The sequence below is a fragment of the Callospermophilus lateralis genome, chromosome 13, assembly GCF_048772815.1.
Source record: "Callospermophilus lateralis isolate mCalLat2 chromosome 13, mCalLat2.hap1, whole genome shotgun sequence".
NCBI lineage: Eukaryota > Metazoa > Chordata > Mammalia > Rodentia > Sciuridae > Callospermophilus > Callospermophilus lateralis.
In genome coordinates, this window is record NC_135317.1 from 28,647,187 (window position 1) to 28,667,898 (window position 20,712).

Sequence of the window (20,712 nt, forward strand, 5' to 3'; positions counted from 1 at the left end):
TAAGGGGCTGGGGCTGTAGCTCAGTCGTTGAGCCCTTGCCTGACACATGTGAGGAACTAGGTTTGATTCTCAGGACCACATACATATAAATAAAATAAAGGTATTGTTTCCATACACAACTAAAAAATACTTATTTAAATGCACGCTATGAAAATGCTAAAACAAAAGAGATGTAACTACAGAAACTCTTTCACATCTGTACTAAGATATATATTGACCAATGCTCACAGCAATGCTATTTATAATAGCAAAAAACGGGAATTCCGCCAGCAGAAGGGTGAATAATTATGCCACCTTTATACAAATAAGTATTATAAAGCAGTGAAATGAATGAACTAAGTGTATATCAGCAAATATATCTCACAAATATTATTGATATACACTTATATTTACTAGATTTTATACACATATACATATGTATACATACACAATGGCATATTAATATCAATGGTACAATATTTATATAATGTTATAAAATACATGAAGCTAACAATAGTTTAGGGACATATACATATATAATGAACTAAAAAAGTAACAACAGAGTGCTAGACCTCACTTTGAGGCTGATGATTTCCCAGAGCCAGGAATAAGATGAAAGTAGGGAGAGATCATCCAGCAAGAGACTGGTAATGTTCTACCACTTCAGCTGAGGAAGGGATGGAATGGACATCATTATGCAACAGGTAGTATATTATGCAATATGTTACCTGTAGTCTTAAAACATCAAGAGTTTTCTTTATGTAATATGTTACATATAGACTTCTGTATGAGTATTGTATTTTATAGCATTTTGATATGAAAAAAAATAATTTCCAACAAAATTCAGAAAGGAAATTATTATAAATAAAAGTAACGTAAATATGTGTAACCACATGTATAAAGAAGTTAAATGCAGTTACAATTTTTAAGCCATAATTAAGAGGCAGAAACAGTTGTAATGACTCATTTATTCTTTAAAAGACAAATACAAGTAATAGCCAGTTCTACCACAAATTACAAGATAAACTTTCTGTCAAGAGATTTATGATTATACATTATCCATGTGTAAAAAAACACTGGCTGTGAGCTGGGGCTATAGCTCAGTGGTAGAGTGTTTGCCTCACACATGTGAGCACTGGGTTCAATCCTCAGCATCACATAAATAAATAAACAAATAAAGATATTATTAAAAAAAAAAAAAAAGCACTGGCCACCCAAACAGTTGTATTATTTGTACTGTATGATCTCAGCTATCTGACCATCAAAGCTTCTGATCTTACCTTCACAAGCTAAACAATATTAGCTCATTTTCTAGTAGAAATTCCCAGGACCTATTCCTCTAAATTGCCATTCCCTCCCCTACCCCCACCCCCCAAAAAAAAACTCATGAAAAATTCCTTCATTGAAGCATTATTTGTAACAGAAAAAAATTATAAGATTCAGTGCCCACTAATATGGCTAACTGAATTGTTCATTCACTTACATGTAGTAGACTCCCTCACATCCATTAAAAATGTCCCAAAGAAACTTGTTGACAGCAAATAAATGAACACTCTGAGATGGGCTTTACACAATTTTATCAGAGTCAGCAAGAAAAAAGTATCAAAAATGATGCTTCATCCAAGTTAAATTGATTTCCTAAAAGACATATATAAACCAGAACTTAAATGACAGATACTCACTTACTATGCATTCAATAAATACTCACTAAGCATCGCTCAGGTGCCAGGCATTTTCTTTTTTTTTGAGGGGGGGGAGGAGGCAGGGGGTGGAGCGGGAGGAGGATGAACTCAGGGGCGCTTAACCACTGAGCCACATCCCCAGCCCTATTTTGTACTTTATTTAGAGACAATGTCTCACTGAGTTGCTTAACACCTCACTCTTACTGAGGCTGGCTTTGAACTCCTGATCCTCCTGCCTCAGCCTCCTGAGCTGCTGGGATTACAGGCATACCCCATGCAGCTCAGGTACTTTCTAGACACAGCAAACATAACCATAAACAAAACAAAGACCCTATCCTCGTAGAAGTTACAGTATAGTAACTCTAGTACTTTCCTTTATTAATTCACATTCATAGTTCATTAGTTCCACTATGTATGTCAGGACAGATTCCCAGGTAATATCATTCTAGACAAAAAAAAATAATAATAATAACTTCAGTTAATATTAGTCATTATTCATCAGACGGTCTCACCAATTTTTTTACAATTCTTGAGCTTTCTATAAATAATGCTCTTGCTGCAATTTATACCCCCTAAAACACAATGCTAAATTCCCACAGCTTGAAGTACTTTTGCAACAAAAGTATATCAAATCCCCTGTAACTGCTGGAGCAAAAAGTTTGTTTACCCTACTCACTAAATCAACAAAATACTTCCTGCTAGTAAGATCAAAGAATGAGATGGGCCTAAAAGCAAAATGAGAAATAGTTTGGTTTAATTGGTTTGTTTATATGTGTATATTTATGAAGCACCTGATAAGAATGCTTTCCTCTTCACAGGTAGAATTTAAGTTTCCAAGAACTTAACAAATTCTAATAGTTTTACGCTGGTCAACATGTAAACTTGCAGGCATCTACAAAAATAAATGTCCTTTCTAAGTCTTTCTTACTAATTTCAATTATAGATAGTCAGGACCTTTCAAAGGTTGCTTATGATGTCACATTTGCCTTATGCACTTGATACATCATATTATTACTGTATATAATGCCTTAGCTCTACAGACAAAAGCTAAAATGAGAGCTGAGCATGTAGCTCAGTTGGTAAAATGCTTGCCTCATAGGCACAAGGCATACCCCAGCACCACAGGGGGGAAAAAAAAAAAAAGCTAAAATAAAAGATACACTATCTCTGATTCTCAGGAGCCTGACATAATTTTAAAAGCTGGTTAAAATACCAGACTGTCAATTATAATAATGAGTATTATAGAAGACATACCATAAAAGAAAACAAAAAAGAAAAAGTAGATATAATTCATTTTAAGCCCTATCTTCAAGGAATTTATATCAAGATTCCAAACACCAGAATGTATTCATCCATTCACTTAATAAATGTTAATTCAGCTCTACAATATGCAAAAATTGCTCAACTGGCTTGTGATAAAACAATCACAACAAACTTGATCTCAGCCATCTTGCCACGAACAGAACATATTCAGGACAAAAGTACTAAAGGAAACTGAAGTGAAGTGGTAGTCAAGGGTTTTTGCTCATTCAAGAGCCCTGTCCTGAATGAAAATGAGTATTTGTAAGCCAAAGGGTGTAAATACATAGAGTTAAAGTGAGACTGTCAAAAAAAAAAAAAAAAACTGGAATTCAGCAAGATAAGGGGAGACTGTCAACTTCTCAAGGAAATCATTCAACATATGAAAAATTCTAGATGCAAATATATTGCAACTCTGCCATTAATCAATTAGAGGAATTTAGATAGTTACTTTTGTTCCCTTAGCCTCAGTTTCTGTATTTATAAAGTTAAAATTTCCAACCTGCTTACCACTCAGGATTGTCATGGGATTATGCATGAAAAATGCTTTGGTAATTGACACATGTATAAGTACTGATCCATTTTTGTCTCATTAAAAAATAAGTGAGTTGAACACAATTTTTTTTAAGTTCTCTTTCTAGCACTGTTTTATTTATGACTCTAAAAATCATTTTCATTAATTGGGCAACTAAAAAAGATTCTACTTTATTTATCATAAGTGGGATCGACCAATAAACCCAGTAAACCAGGTATGAGCTAAAATAAATTGGTCTAAAATGTTGGTTATGTTAAAATCATCATCATCATCATCATCATCATCATCATCATGGGGCAGATCCACCAGACATTTGAAAGAAAGTCAAGGTGATTATTAACAGTGACATTGTCACAGGGAGCCCTTAGTTTGTGGGGAAACTCTAGATGGCAATCTTCAGTGATAAGTACTCATTTCTCCTGGAAGAAAAGTGTTTTTGTAATAGTCAAAAAAAATATTACCCAAGCAAGTCTGATGAATGAGCTTAGAATTCAAACTGATAATAATAAAGCACTGGATCACAAACAAAATGTGACATTGGGATGTCAAAGGGATAAGGCTCAATACCTCCAAAAAGCAATTTCTAAAACTTCAGAAATTTATCTTCAGCAATTAATGTAAAGTCTTAGCACTAATTTGAATACATATTCTAAAATGCTGTTTTAAAAATTAGCCTACTAGCAGGGTATGGTGGCACATGTCTGTAATCCCAGCAGCTAGGGAGGCTGAGGCAGGAGGATCATGAGTTCAAAGCCAGCCTCAGTAAAAGCGAGGCACTAAGCAACTCAGTGAGACCGTCTCTCTAAATAAAATATAAAATAGGGCTGGGGATGTGACTCAGTGGCCAAGTGCTCCAGAGTTCAATCCCTGGTACAAAAAAAAAAATAGCCTACTACTTCCAAATCAGACCCTTCTACCTAGTCCTGATTTTCCAATAACTAAGCATCTGGCTGTGAAAATAAAACATGAACACAAGAAAGTTATATAAAAGACCACACATGAGGGAGGGAGCTGCGTTTCCAACAAACCAGGTATATAAACCAACCCTCTTACTTAAAGACCAAGAACTGGAAAGATATACGTGTACACACGCGCGCAAGCACACACACACACACACACACACACACACACACACCAGTTTTACATTATTAAAAATATCAGGGATATAAACTGGCACAATACTTTGGCAAACAATTTGCTAAGTACTAAAGCTAAATTTATGTCTACCTTTTTTTACTCAGCAATTCCATTCCTAGAGATATATCCAAAAGGAAGAAATTCATAAGTACATCAAAATATACATATATGAATATTCAGAGTAACTTCATTAAAAGAGCCAAAAATTAAGAACAACCCAATGTCTATTAAAAGTAGAAAGGATAAATAAATGGTGATAAATTCATGTATTAGGCTACCACAAGGGCTGACTATATTTTCCAACAATGGTCACTGTGATATTCCTGGTCCTACATGCTCCTCCAGAATTTGCACCCCCCCATCAAGAAGCAGAGTCCACTTCCGCTCTTTAAAGAGTACACTTACAACTGCCTTGAAGAATACTATGCAGTCAAAGTAATAGCACATAAACTCCAAGGCTAAGTAATAAAAGGCAACAGAGTTTCTGTCTGGCTCATGCATCTCTCCCCTACTCCCTCTTCGGCTCAGCTCCCTTTTCCTTTGTAATTCAGCCACAATGCTCAAGTTGTGAACAAGCTCAGGCCATATCATGAGGCCACATTTAGGTGTCCTATCATCAACCACCAGATGTGTAAGAAAAGCCTTTAGACATTACTAGACTTCATCTTCAAGCAGTTGGAGCTGAAACTCAATGAAGAAGAGACAAACTACCCCAACTGCAGATTGGTAAAGAAAGCAAAGGATGCCATTGTTTTAAATCACTGAGTTTTAAGGCAATTTTTTAGACAGCCACGGTTACTAGAATAAGTATTGGGCAATAAAAACAAAACATTTACAGATATATAAAACAATATAGTCCAAATTCACTGACACAATACAATGCTGAATGAAAGAAGAAAGACACAAAAGAGTATAGACTGTATAATATTTTTATGAAAAACTAGAACATGCAAAGCTAATATATGGTAACAGAAAATTGTATCATTGTGACTTGAAGCAAGAGAGAAAGAGGACAGATTGGGAAGGAGTATGACAGCACCTTCTGAGTGTGCCAAAAAATGTCCTATATATTTAAGTGTAATTATACAATGAAATTACATTTATAAAAATTATTCTAGGAGCTAGGGTGTAGCTCAGTGATAGACCGCTTGCCTCGCATGTGTAAGGCCCTGGGTTCAATCCTCAGCACCACATAAAAATAAACAAATAAAAATAAAGATATTGTGTCCATCTACAACTAAAAAATATATATTTTTTTTAAAAAAAATTATTCTGAACACACATTTAAAATCAGTGCACATTACTGTATGTATATTTTAATTTTTTTTTCTTTAAGAAGAGAGAATACCAAAGAATAAGACAATGAGGAATGACCAACCCTTACCAAGAAAGAACATGAATCCAGAAAGGAAAGCATGGCACCCTGGGGCTTTTTTTACTCTGAGAAATATTTGCTAATCAAAACAGGTTCCTGGGAGGTTAAATTGCACTGAGTCATCCGTGAAGGCCAGATAGACAAAAAATCCACCAAGGAGCCATTCTTTGCTTTGGAATAAGCAAAAACTGAATCCCAAAAGAAAGGATGGCTTAAAAGTAAACTAAACCAGTCCTTACACAGATACTCAAAACAAAAACAAAAACAAAAAAATCTCAATTTAGACAAAAGTGATCCCAAGTAGCTTGGAAAAACAATGGAAAAATTCTTACCTAAATCTATAATCACTTCTAGAAATACTTTTACAAACACAATGGCCAACACACATTCAAAGGCAAGCAGGCACACAAGGAGATGAGACTCCTTGAGAAAAAGAGAGAGAAAGAGAGACACCACAAAGATAGAGTGGCTATGCTTATTCTGTCCAAAGAGATATGTGCAATGCTTGAAAATGTTTGATGGGGAAAAGAAACTATAAAAAGTGGCAGAGTGTATCTGAAAACTGAAATTCTATAAATGAAAAACACAATAATAACTAAAATTTAAGATATTTACGAACAGATTTGATACAGATGAACACTAACTTGATAAGGTAGAAGACAGGCCAAAAGAAAATATTCAGGAAAAAAAAAGAAATTTAAGGATGAAAACTTAATAGGAGGCAAAATACAGATGATGCAGCAAGATGATATAATCTTGTACAATTGAGTCCCAGAAAGATTAAGCAAGAGAAATCCAATATTTGAGGAGCTGATGGTTTAGAACTTTCCAAAACTGATGGAAAACATCAAGTCACAGCATCAGAATGTTCTACATATCGAAAGCAAGAACAGAGCAAGAGGGAAAGGAGAAGAAAAAAAAGGGAAGGAGGAGGAAGGAAGGGATGGAAAAAAGGAGAGAATCATATTAAGTCCAAAGACAAAAGGAAACTTTTAAAAACAGATTGAAAAATGGGGGGTGGGGGGGCAGGGGGCAGAGAATGAGTTACTTAGGATTGGCAAAGGGGACTGAAGGGAGGGGACAAAGGAGTAGGAAGGATAGTAGAATGAATCTGACATTATTATCCTATGTGCATATATGACTATATGACTGGTATGATTCTATATCATGTACAACCAGAAGAATGAGAAGTTATACTCCATTTATGTATGATGCGTCAAAGTGCATTTTACTGTCATATATAACTAATTAGAACAAATTTTTAAAAACAGATGGAAAAAAGAAACAGATCACCAGCAAAGATGCAATAAAACTGTAGATGACTTCTGAATAGAAACAGGAGAGCCAAAATATGGAATAATTTTGTATCCAATCTACAATTCTATACCCAGCAAAATACATCCCAACAATGTAAGCAAAATAAAGACACTCTCAAACAAAAAGTTCCATCACTTGTCAACATTAGATTCACTCTGAGGAAAACACTTGGGGGTATTCTTCAAGCAGCAGAAGGAGTTTATTCCAGAAGGAAGGTCAGTAATGTTGGTGGAAATGAAGAGAAGAAAACACAGTAACTGAGTAATAACAGTCTAAAACAATAGAAATATGCCTGTGGAGTTTTAAATATATATGCATTTTAAAACATGACAATCATGAAATAAGTAAGGATAGAAGAAAATTGAACTAAATGTTTTTAAAGGTCTTGCATTATCCAGAAAAAAACAGCCAAAGTCCCAATGAATATTACACTTTGATAAGTCAAGAATGCATAAGGAACTAGTAAAAGAACATACAATCCTAAGCATTAAAAAGGGAAGAAGCAACCGGGAGGGGTGGCACACACCTGTAATCCCAGCAGCTTGGGAGGCTGAGACAGGAGGATCATAAGTTCAAAGCCAGCCTCAGCAAAAAGCAAAGCACCAAGCAACTCAGTAAGACCCTATCTCTAAATAAAATACAAAATAGTGCTGAGTACCCCTGAGTTAAATCTCCAGTAAACTCCCCCCGCCCCACCGACAAAAAAGAAGAAAAAGGGAAGAAACATAAAAGTTATTTTTTAAAAGCAATCCAGAACAAAGCTAAAAATAAGAAAAAAAATGAGCATACAACAGGTGAAAGATTTCTAAAATTAATTTTTAAGAATTTCTGTCAATAGTTATTTGCTAAGAGCCACAGCCAAGTAATATGATGCATGGCATTTTTGGTTGAAAGGTGATGCCAGCTAGCCACTGAGATGATATGATTATGTTAAGATTTGCATTCATATGGATATTGGACTCCTGCTGTCCACCTCGGCCTGCTATGGGACTCCTAGAGAGTTCCCATTGGTTGGGGAAGTGCGGTAGGAGGGAATTGGAAATCCTGGAGAGTTCCCATTGGTTGGGGAAGTGCGGTAGGAGGGAATTGGGACTCCTGGAGAGTTCCCATTGGTTGGGGAAGTGCGGTAGGAGGGAATTCTGGAGGAGGAACTTCCTCTTGGGAGCCGGGAGAATGCCTGGTGCATGGATCGGCAATCTTCCCAGGCGCATAGGGGGCATTGGCGGCAGTTTCAAAAAATAAAGATTGTTCCTGCTTGAGTGGCTCCTGATTTTGTACCCAGCCAGACTGCGGCAGTTATTATATGCCAATTCTAGCTCCACACAAACATAACAACCTTTATAAGTTTTAGTTTCCATATGCATTCAAATTTTTCTCTATTGTGATTAGATTGTCAAATTTTTATTTCACCTTATCTTACTAAATATGTTAATAAACATTAAAATGCCCAAAACCCAAACAAATGAAACAAGAACAAAAAGCCTAGAGAGCCAACTGACTCATAAATACTGCATCAATTCCATAATAAAATATTAATTTGCCATCCCTGATCTATATAACATTACTAACTGCAAAAATAATATATTAAAAAGCATTGGAATGATATTCTTTCACTTACTTATGAAAAACAGTACTCATTATTTTTAATTTACTTGCTGAATCAATGAAAAGAAACTTTCAGGATAAAATTTTAACTTTTCCTACATTCATATCAATGTCAGTAAGACATGGATGCAATGTGTACCTTTATCACAAAATAACTAAATCTCTCTAAAGAGCCAAAAACACTTAGCAAGACATAAAACTCCAGAGTTAATCTAGAACTTCCATAAAAGCAAATGAAACCACCTGCATACTGGCTATTTTTTCTTTTAGGGTGGATTGCTCTTACAGTTTTGTGAGGAGGAGCAGGCATTTTAAGTCTAAGCTCCTCAAAATAAAAATGCAATCAAAATACTTTCCTGATATCAGAATCTCTGAAAAAAATTAATTAATATTTTATTTAATATCTAATTCCAGTTTTACAGCTATAGAAACAGGTAAACTAACAGTTATAAAAGCAGACACCAAAGTGTGCAGAGAGCCATTTCCAGGTCAGGTGTGGTTAAAGTCAAGCCAACTGACTCCCTTTCCATAATGACTATGGATCAAAACTGAGCCACTTCATTCAGATTATTAGAGGATGGTACCAGAAGCCTTCTCTTAGAACCAACACTGAGTACCCAAATGCAGAGAGGGAACTGACATGCCAAACATTCTCACTCAACCTGCACAACAATCTCCTCAGCTCAGTAATTGTGTCCACACTCTTTTCTCATCCTCAAAATTTCCTGTACTTGGTCCCAACTCTCCTTTTCATCCCCTATCAATCCCCTTCTCAATCTTCCAGTATTACAAATCACTTCCTCAGGGAAACCTGCCCAGCCTACTCCCAAACCAATTCAGGCTGCTTAGGCTTTATAATTTTATAGTTCCTTAAGACTCACCTACTTGTTGAAAACAAAGTATCTAACACAAATTCCTGAGGTACACAGAAGGCACTCAAAAATATTCATTGAATAAACAAATTTGAATTTATAATTCTCCCCAATTTTACAAAGAAACAAGCTTCAAACAAGTAATTTGCCTGAGGTGATATAATCTGGAAATGATATGGAAGTGGAGAATCCCAGTGTAAACAGGATTTACATGACAAATTCCAATGCTCAATACCCAAATATTATATGGAAGTGTTCCAGAAGCCAAATTTCTTTCAAATTATTTTTTTTTCTGTTGACTTCCACTATAAAAATGGGAGACACCTTTTAAGGGGGATATGATTAAATCACATCTGAGAATGGAACATGCTTTTCAAAAATCACAGGGAAGGGACAAACTGTAACTTTCTGGTACTTAGTGATATGAACTGCACTTGTTACAAAACAACAATGGTTAAAGTGAAATCCCAAACATAAACCATGAAATGTAATCACTTTTGTGTGTAAGTATGGTAGCATCTGTCTGCCTGCCTCTTCACATAAGCCTGCCCTGCCACACACCCCACCCCACCCCATCCCAATTCTCAGAGCTTCAGTTTCTAGCCCTTTTGCCAGTTTGGAACTGCCCTAACATTCCTCACTTTTTCTTTTTTGTCTTTTCTTTTTAGATATGACAGTAGAGTGTATTATCACATACATACATGGAGTATAACATTGCTGTTCCTCATAACTTTTAACCACAATAACTTTGTGTGTTCTCAATTTACTAACTTCAACTTACTGGCCTCTTTTTCATCCATCTTTACTGACTACAAAAATGTAACAGCAATTTGAGGCAGATGGTAAAGATAGACCAGTGCAAACTTTGCTTGGTTCTGGAGACCCATATTGGATCTGCCATGGCAGGTGGCTCTCTTGGTTCCCAAAAATGCTTAACGATGATCAGTCAACTAATATATTATGCCAAATCTGATATGTCTACTTACTGGCTTGTTTAACCAGGCCAGTTGTCCTCACTAATAGCTATTTGCATGACAAAACACTGCTAAAACTAGTAAAGAACTATCTTAACCCGGAGATACAAAAGAGAGTTTGATAGTCTAGCTAAAAACAGTGTGTAGGCACCAACATGATAAGGCTCAGGGCCCAAATTCTTCATGTTTGGCAAATGTGCTTTTTTGAACATTTTGTAACAACTCATTAATTTTTTAAATACATAATAGGAGAAGTAAGAATTTAATTCAGAATACCTGTGCTTGCAGTTAGGATCAGTTTTCCCTTAAAAGCTAATTTATTCTTTACTTAGTATAATTTTTTTCTCTTTTGATGTATATTTTAATTACTTATGTAGAATACAACATAGTACTAACAACCATTTTAAGTAACGAACTACACCATGTTTACAGTCTTTATTATTAAAAAATGACAAACTCAAAAATATCTTTGTTAATTTTAGGGTCTGAGTGAGAGATAAAAGCAAATTAACAAGTGTTCATTTAATGCTGATCCATTATTCTTACTAAAATGACCTCATGAAAGTAAAAAAGTACTCTGAATTGCCCCTGACAGAACTTTCCAAAAATTCAATCTAAGAGACGAGCTGGCCAGAATGATAGCAAAAGTTCTGGGCAACTCTTCTGAGCTATGAAATATTAAATATCTATCCCCCAAATTTAATTATCTTTAAAAAGGATTGAAACATAATTGAAATCATTTCCTTCCAGCAATCAAAATGTTTAAAAGTGTCCCCACTTTTTTCCATTCATGTCACATTATTTTCAAAGACTGATTGCCCCCAATTCACTCAGCCTTCCCAAGGGACAATGCATGTTCAAATGTTCTGTTTGAAAGACATCCGCGGATTAAAGGGACGAGGATAGGAGGGAGAAAGACTCAATCCTCAACTTACACAAACGTCCACCCATCGATTTATAGACTTCTTTCATTTTCCGGCACTAAAACACCTGCGAGTAACCGAGTAACCGTTCTCACGTATTAGAAATGTCGCACCATCCTACAGTCGTGAGCTCCGAACTATTCTGCAAACTTTGCAAAGGCGCACAGATTTCCAGGCTCTCTCAATCCCTCACTCAGCCCACCCTCCCGTGTCTGGTCGAAACAAAGTTCCGCGGCATCAAGGCAGTAATTTAAAAGAACGAAGTTTGCCTGGGTCCTGCCCACTGGACTCTGGAGGAAGCGACTGAAACTTGTGAGGGAGACACGTCTCCCCAGGGACCGAAACTGGCGCGGGGGGAGGCGGGCAGCGGGTTCCGCCTCCCCGGGGGCTAGGCAGCCTGAGCCCTTCGCCAGGCCCCCTCCCCGCAAGCCCTCCGCCCCGCGCCCGCTGCCTGCCAATCACGCCGCAGACCCCCACAGGCCGGCCGGGGGCACCCCGCGCACGTTCCCGAGCCGGCCCTTCCAGGGCTGGGCCAGCGAGCCGCAGCTGCGTCCCCTCCTCCCGGGTCCGGGAATGGCGGCGTCCAGCTCCCCGGGGCCAACTCCGAGCCCCGGCCGGGGCAGCCCAGCCAGGGAGCCCGCGGCCGCTGGCCCCTCGCGGCGGCAGAGGGGGAGAGGAAGTTACCTCCGGACGGTCCCGTCGGCGGCGGCTGTGGGCAGCGGGCAGAGCGGGCGGCCCCGGGCGGCCGAGCAGGTCCGGCGCGGCGGCGGCTACCGCAGTGCCCTCCGCCCCATTGTTTCCCTTCCAAGAGGATCCCGGCGAAGCCGAGCCCGGGAACCAGGAAGTTCCCCGGCGCGACACCTCCTGCCGCCGCTATGGAAACGGCCCCCGCCTCCCAGGGCGGCTCGCCCGGGACCCCGCCTCCGCGCCGCCGGCCCCGCCCGCTTCACCGGCCGCCGCCAACCGTCGCCGCTGCGGCCGCAGCCGCCGCCATTTTGGCGCGGCCCGGATAGCCCCTTCCCGGCGGCACGTGCGCGCCGCTCCCGCGCTCCCGCCGTGCGCGCTCTCGCCGGCTGCGGGCCGCGCGCCCGGGGCCGCAGGTGGAGGCCCCATCCCCAGACCCTCTTCGGCAGGAGGCTTGCCCCCCTAACCTCTGGCGCCCTCGTTAGAGGCGAAGGACCTAGAACCGAGCTTCGAGGCATTGCGAAAATCACAGACGTTTGCGCTTCTAGTTGGCGGTCCAGAGGATGGCTGAGACCTGAGAGGCGGTCAACTAGAGTGTGGGTCAAGGACGTAGTCTTTAGAGCCAAAGTGGCTCTTTTTTTCCTTTTTGGCCCAACTACTTACTAGGCGTCAGACCTTGGACATAGTATTCAATTTTCTCTTTGCCTCAGCCTCTTCATCTGTAAAGTGGAATGATAGTCCTACCTGCCTGGTGGGGTTGTTAGCTGGGAAAATATTTGTGTCATTTTTCAGGAACTTAGGCAAAGTATTCACATCAGCACTACTTTAAGTAGGCTACTGTGTACAATTCCATTGGTGCTAAAAACTTCTCAAATGTTCATCTTTGTCCCATCTTTCTCTAGGTCAGCTTTCCTTTTTTATATCGTGGAAATTGTCAAGAGTTTTAATCTCCGCAGTCATCCATTAAGAACTGCCATAAAAAGATGAATGATGTAAAATTTCCAACACTGTAATTAGCTGACAGTTAAGTGATTTATTCAATAGAAGCTAGAAAAGTTAGGGTGTGCAAATAACTAAAAGGCTTCCTGTCCTTGTTTCCAGGAACTAGAATTACTAACGCTGGCAACTGCACTGTTGTTATTCTTTCTCTTTTCCAGTGGGTGAAAGCTGACACTAAAAAACTGGGTGCAGCCACAATATCAACAGGAGGAATGAAAGGAGGAAGCAGAGGCAGACTCTCCCCTAGCACACAAACTTTAAGAACAGTGAATAGATTACATAACTATATCTCTCTTTCTCTCTCTCTCTCTCTCTCTCTCTCTCTCATGCTGTAGTCTAATATAAACACTTTATAAATATGCTTGTGTGTGCAGTGCTGGGAAATGAATCCAAGGCCTTGTACTTGATAAGCACACACTTTTCCACTGAGCTACATACCCAACTTAAACACTTTGTAAGAAAATACAAGTGTATTCTTCCATTTGAATCTTCCTTCACTAACTTAAACCAAGTTTGTGAAGATTGTTTTTTTTATGTTTTTGTTTTTGTCTTAGGATTCCAGTGTTCTTTGTCCCATCTTTCACTAATAGCACAGTTAACTTTGCCAATATGAGTTGGCAAAAAGCAGGACAGAAGTTGAAAGGGCGTGCAAGGTTTTTTTCAATCCCAAAGCTTCTCCAAAAGTTATGGAATTCTCAGGTTAGTAGTCACCCAGGTTGAGATAGTATCAATTTCTACTTATAGAGCTTTGTGGCCTATGCTGGACCCAACAGATTGCTATGCACAGGAAGGCCCTCAGTAAATGTTTACTCAATTACATTGCTATTTGAGCTCCCATCATGTAAGGACACCTTGAGAACCACAGAGATGCTCATGAGATGTCACTCAAAGGACATCATTGCAAACATAAGAACTCCAAGTCACTAGTTTATGGGATTTTGGACAGACAACCCTTGTCACAGGCTTATTGACAAAATGAACTAGAAATTTCATATGCTTTTCCATAAATTATATGAGTAATTCTAAAAACACTCTATATTACACTTAATTATGAGCATCATTGGCTCAATTTTATTGTAGCACTCTGATTGTATAGTATTATTGTAGTTCAAGAATTCCCACATTTTTTCCCTAGTCAGTGTCAACACCTAGTCACCTCAATATAAAATCTGTTCTTCAGTAAAACTCCAAGTGTTTGTCATAATTTTTATTATTGGGTGTCTTGGAAGTATCATTGAACAATAAGCATGAATCTTTAAAAATATTTGTTTAGTTGTAGGTGGATACAATACCTTTATTTTATTTTTATGTAGTACTAAGGATTAAACCCAGTGCCTCATACATGCTAGGCAAGTGTTCTACCACTGAGCCATAACCCCAGCCCAAGCATGAATTTTGTCTCCTCTTTACTACTATATCCCTAGTGTAGTGCTTGACATTTGGTAGTCATACAGTATGCCTAGATCATGTGCCTAACCTTGGCAATATGCCTATTTAATATGTTATCTGTGGAATACAGAATTTATGTCAATAATTATAAAGGAAATAAAGACAGAACCACTTTACAAAATTCCCTAAAAGAGGAATGATAGTAGGTATACAAGCATGCAGAGTATATGTACAAAATAATGGTAACTGGGTTTCACTGAAAACTAACAAAAATAAGTAGACTTGAGCCTTACAGTGGGAGTTTGTCAATCCTTGCTCTAAATAATTAGAGTACATTCACTTCAAGATTATATTGAGTCCAAAATAACACACCATATACTAAAATGCAGCTGAGTGTGCATATGTGACATATGCCTATAATCCACATGACTTGGGAGGCTAAGGCAGGAAGATCACAAGTTTGAAACCAGCATTAGCAACTTAGTGAGAAATAAAAAATAAAAGTTAAAAAAGGGCTGGGGATATAGTTCAGTGGTAGAATGCCTGGGTTCAATTAAAAAAAAAAACTAAAAAAACCAATTAAAAAATATATATGTACTGAAATGCCTTTCAGCTGAAGAAAAGGTAAAAACTTGATATCAATAAAATACCAAAAAAGGCATAATTTAACAGTTTGTGTTACTAATTAAAATTTTTCATAATTACCAGCCTTTTAGAATTACCTCCCTTATAATAGAGTAAGAGAAATTGATATTTGCATTTCATTCACTGTTGAAAAAGTTATATGTTATGTTAATGACAATACTTACAATGTTGCCAAAGATAAAAGTATATATTTAAATCCCCTACAAGATACCATAATAACTAAGGCCAATTTGTGGTGAAAACATAGAACATAGAGGGAATAAAACTTTCAAAGCAAATTATCCATCCTCCACTCTCATCTTCAAAATATGGATGAAAGGGTCAGCTCTTAGAGTCTCTTGTAAATTGAGGCTTTGCAATGTGAATCCATGGCTTTATGAGCCATTTAATTTTTTTGAGAGGGTAAGCAGCTAGTTCCCTAAGTAGGGGTGGGGTTTGGAAGAAGGCTGTGGAAAAGCCTTACAGTGCATATATTTATACTCACCAGCCATTTTAATTTTTAAATTTTTATAAAAGCCAATGTTCTTATATTGATTGGAAAAGTCAGTTCCAGTAACACTGCATATAATTATTCTTCATGGGTGAAAATAAAAACAGATGAGTCAACATCTGTGCACTCAATGTAAGTAAAAAATCAATGGGTAATCAACAACTACATCCACACAGCTCATATTTTTTTAAAAAAGTTATCCTTCAGTTTAAAAGTGAAATTGTTGATTGGAGGGCAAAGAAAAATCCACAAAAGGATGGTGAACTTCATAAAATTACATGCAAGATTTTTTTTTATACACAGTTCACTTATAATAATCTGAGATTGTCTTATTTAGTGGTGTTCTCCGTTTTGTCTGTCTCCTTGTCTTAAAACTGTACATGCCAGGAGACTGGGGAACTTGACTGTCTTCTGCTATATTTTATTCCTTGGTCCCGACTGGTGTCTAAGCAGAATCAGTTCCCTATAAATAATCATAGAAGGAAGGAAAAAGTAAGGAAGAAAGAATGATTGAAAGAAGGAAGGGACACAGAGATGAAAATATCCACATTTCTAGAGAGAAGTTTATAATTTTTTCACATGCACAAAAGGGTCTGTGACTAAAAAATAATTCAGGAATGACTGGTTTTCAACTACAAGGCTGCCTCTTATTGCCTCCTTCGCTTTTCTGCTCAGAAGTCACCCCGTTCCTTGTTACATGACAAAATGGTTATCATGGTTTGCCAGAAATCTCTAAAGATGCCATATCATTTGAAAAGTGTCTCATTATGTCTTTATAGTTTTAGAGAATTTCTTCTGCCTTCTCAACTTATAGTTGTCATACTTCAACCATCCCTTCGGCCACCTCTTAGATCTCATGCCATTTGTTTTATCTTTTTGTCTCATCAAGCAGAAATGTATTTTAAAAGTTCCATAAGATGTTGAAAAAAATCAAAGTACAATTTCATTGCATTTTTCTCTCCATTTTAGGATGATAACTTTTGTCTCCATGTATTTGATTTTTTAAATGACTTTTAAGCTCTTGTACACATAAATCTATATAAATTGTGTGGTAGCAGTTTTCACAGATGGCCTCCCAATGAACGGTCCATCCCAATATTCATACCCTCTTATCTCTTATGTAAGAAAAAAAAAAAAAATATATATATATATATATAATTACCAGCTTTTTAGAATTACCTCCCTTGTAATAGAGTGTGTGTGTATATGTACGTATGTGTGTGTGTATATATATTTATTTATATACCAGCTTTTTTATTATATGTGGTGCTAAGAATCAAACCCAGTGCCTCACACATGCTAGGCAAGCTCTTTACCACTGAGCTACAACCCCAGCCCATGTCATCCTTCTTTTAAATCTGGGCAGGTCCTGTGACTTACTTCGATCCCCCCACCACCACCACAAAAAAAAGATTCCAGTGAAAATGATGCTGAGTTATTCTAAGGCTGGATGTATTTTGCAGCTTCCACCTGGTGTCTGGAATTCTTAGTGCACTCCCCCAGAGACTCAGACACTATGCTGAGAGAAGCCCAAGCCACACACAGAGGACATATATACATGGACAACTTCATCTGAGCCAACATCAACTGCTAGACACGTGGGCAAGGCATCTTGAGTGGGCAGCACAGTCAGTGCTTCAGATGTCTGGAGCACCAACTGTCTGACCCCATGGGAAACCCCAAGTGAGGACATCTCAAGTGAGGCCAGTCAACCTAGGGAATCATAAAAACTGTAATAAATTGTTATCTTAAGCTTTTGAGTTCAGTGTGGTTTGTTACACATATATGGATAACTGGCATAAAATTGATTAAAAATGAAGTGCTAAAGCATAGCTCTATTTTAAGCTAAGAGATCACAAGTTCAAAGCCAGCCCTAGAAACTTAGTGAAGCCCTCAGAAACTTAGCAAGACCCTGTCTCAAAATAAAAAGGGCTGGGGATGTGGCTCAGTGGTTAAGTGCACTGGGTTCCATCCCCAGTAACAAAAGAACAACAAAAAATGCTATGTTCAAAAGTCAAGTTATGGGAGATCAGAGTGAACTATAGGATCCTAAGGTATTCAAGGGCATGTTTTTATTGTGAAGTTTCTAATTTTGTCTGGTTCTTTCCTTTGAAGTAGGGTAATATATGCGGCTTTGTGAAATGACATAATGACCTCCATCAAAGTCAATATACAGTACCTGTAATTACATTTGACTTAGACATGAAATAAGTCCTTGCCCATGTACTTGACTAAAAAGGGAAAGAAATAGGGGACTCAAGCAGCCAGACTAAAGGCTCTATGAGAATAAGATAATAGATGAAAAAATATATTTTTAATCTACTCATATTTTTATATTTGCTAATACTTTATGAAAATGGCAAATTTTCAATTCCTAATCGGCAATTTAGAAATAAATCCACAAATCTCTGAAAACTGAAAGATTTTCCCATAAGTTTTGCACCTAAACTACTTTGATGACAACTGAACTTTCCTTTGCTATTTATGGTCTTTATATTATTTAATATGAGCATTCATCTTGCTGCAGATTTCTGTGTATTTGATTACAAGATGCCCCAGATCCCATATGTGCAGCCCCATAAGTAATATGTGGTACATATGCTGTGTTGACCTTCTAAAAATCAGCACTCCTGAATCCTGAGACCTGAATTTTGACCTCAAGGGACGTTAGCATAAACCTGAAGTGAACTGTGTTGGGGGGCGGGGCAGTACAGTAGAGGGGAGAGTAATCAGGTACTGTCTAGAATCCAACCTCATGAGTTCAAATCCGAGCTCTGAACTTGCTAACTCTGAGCCTTGGGTTGGTTGAATCACCTCTACCTTGGTTTATTCCTCTTCAAAATGGTGAGAGTAATAGGAACTGCCCCATAAGTTCCTCTCAGAGCAATGAGATGATGCATGTAAAGTGCTGAGCCCAGGGACAATTAATGAGCACTCAAACAACATCAACGATTATTGTATTATCACTAAAATGCCAGGTTCCCCCCACCCAGGAAACCAACAATATTTTTAGTGAGGATACAGTCTGGACACAGGAAGAAAGATATCTAATAAAGGAATTCCCATGTGAAAAATCTCTGGGAAGAGTAGATGGGTGAAGATCAAGAGGCACCACCACCAACTTTCATCAGATGTGGACCCAGTGCCAGGAAGCTGCTGCACCCAGAGATGAGATGGAGTAGATGACAGATAATAACTGCCCATTGCGGCTACACATCACTGCCTACAGTTCAGAATCCAGGGACTGTCAGGGCCACTCTTTAGAAGTTAGTCTCCCTGTCTTCATGTCAGCCTCTGCTGCTGCAGAATGACATGTTCCTGGTGCCCTCTAGATCCCATGAGTGCACCTCTCTGGCACAACCAACATCTTACAGAACTCTGCTGCCAAAGCAGTCTGGGAAACACAGCTCCAGGGCACTCAGCCTCTGTGAAACATATAATATCCAAAACAGTGAATAATGCTAATTTACATCGATATAGTACTTTCCATAAAATCTGGGTGAGATAAGCACGAATTGAAACTCAGAGGAGCATGGTGATGTGTCCAGGGCTGCATGCATGGGTAGCAAGAGGCTGGAATGTGTGTTTTATGCCAGTGGGTCCTATTTAATAGTCTGAGTTCCACTTTTCCCCTAGATCCTCATACTATTTATATTATTATTTGCTTATTGCTTTTTTTTTACATTGACTCCCATTTCTATGTAAATAAATTCAAAGAGGAAATTTTGTATCACTATCTGAAGTATAATGCAAAATACCAAAATGGAAAACAGGTGTTCAATAACAAAGGGGAGAGTCAAAATGAAACCACTGAAAACCAGTGATATTAAAATCAGTTAATAGAGGGCTGTGAGACTGAAGCCTGGTCTGTCACCAGCAACCTGCTTTCTGACTCTATGGATTTACTCTGAATATTTCATGTAAATGGAATTATGTGTGAACTTTTATATCTGTCTTCTTCCACTGAGCACAAAGTTTCTGAGGCCTGTAGACTTAGAAATGCATTTCTTTTTGTGGCTAAACAATATTCCATTGTATTTATACAGTATAATTTGCTTATCTATCATGTTGATAATCATTATATTGATAAACAAATCATCTATCATCATGTTGATGACCATTCAGGTTTCTCCACCTTTTGGCTCTCATGAACAGGGCTGCTGTGACTTTGTGGCCATGTACTTGTTCAGGTACCCATTTTCAAGTTATTTTAGGAGTGGAACTATTGGGGTATATGGTAATTCTCTGTTTGACTTTTTAAGGAAGCACCAAACCCACACCAAACTGCTCTCACAGTGGTTGAACCATTTTACATCCCCATCAACGGTGCATAAGCTTTCCAATTTCACCATACTCGTGATAAATACTTATTTTCTGTTTTTAGGACTACAGTCATCCTTGTCTGTGCAAAGTAGTGTCTAGTGGTTTTAATTTACATTTCCCTAATAATTAACAAGGTTGAGTACTTGTCCATGGACATATTGGCCATTTATATAATTTCTTTGGAAAAATGTCTATTCAAGCCTTTGCTTGTATTTTAATTGGGTTGTTTGATTCTTTATTGAGTGTAAAAGTATAGATTCTGACTCTTATCCTACACATGTTTCATGAGTATTTGCTCCCATTCTGTAGCTTATTGTTTCACTTTATTGATAATGTCCTTCAACACAAAAACATTTTCAATTTTGATCAAGTCTGATGTTGTGCTTTTAGTGTCATCTATTTGCCAAATTCAAGGTCATGCATACTTATCCCTATGTTTTCATTTAAGTTTTATGATTTTAGCTCTTATATTTACATAAGAATT

At 38.0% G+C, this 20,712-nt stretch overlaps 2 protein-coding genes across 3 annotated transcripts in view; one reads left to right on the top strand and one right to left on the bottom strand.

Moving 5' to 3' along the window:
• The window catches only part of Usp6nl (USP6 N-terminal like), a 148,643-nt gene extending 135,708 nt beyond the window's left edge, over window positions 1–12,935 (bottom strand). Inside the window, exon 1 of one of the 2 annotated variants that reach the window (XM_076831703.1) lies at window positions 12,850–12,935. The gene's annotated coding sequence lies outside the window, so the exon portion shown is untranslated. Of the gene's footprint in view, window positions 1–12,382; window positions 12,462–12,849 lie in introns of those variants that run through there. The other variant, XM_076831702.1, reaches the window with a different exon arrangement.
• On the top strand, window positions 12,272–13,048 carry LOC143412020 (uncharacterized). Its single transcript, XM_076872888.1, has one exon. It carries the CDS (start codon window positions 12,272–12,274, stop codon window positions 13,046–13,048), a length of 777 nt encoding a protein of 258 aa, XP_076729003.1.
• The last annotated feature ends 7,664 nt before the right edge of the window (window positions 13,049–20,712 follow it).

Bases quoted from the DNA above. Each gene is read 5' to 3' on its own strand.
- LOC143412020 (XM_076872888.1), top strand. From the start codon at position 12,272: ATGGCGGCGTCCAGCTCCCCGGGGCCAACTCCGAGCCCCGGCCGGGGC.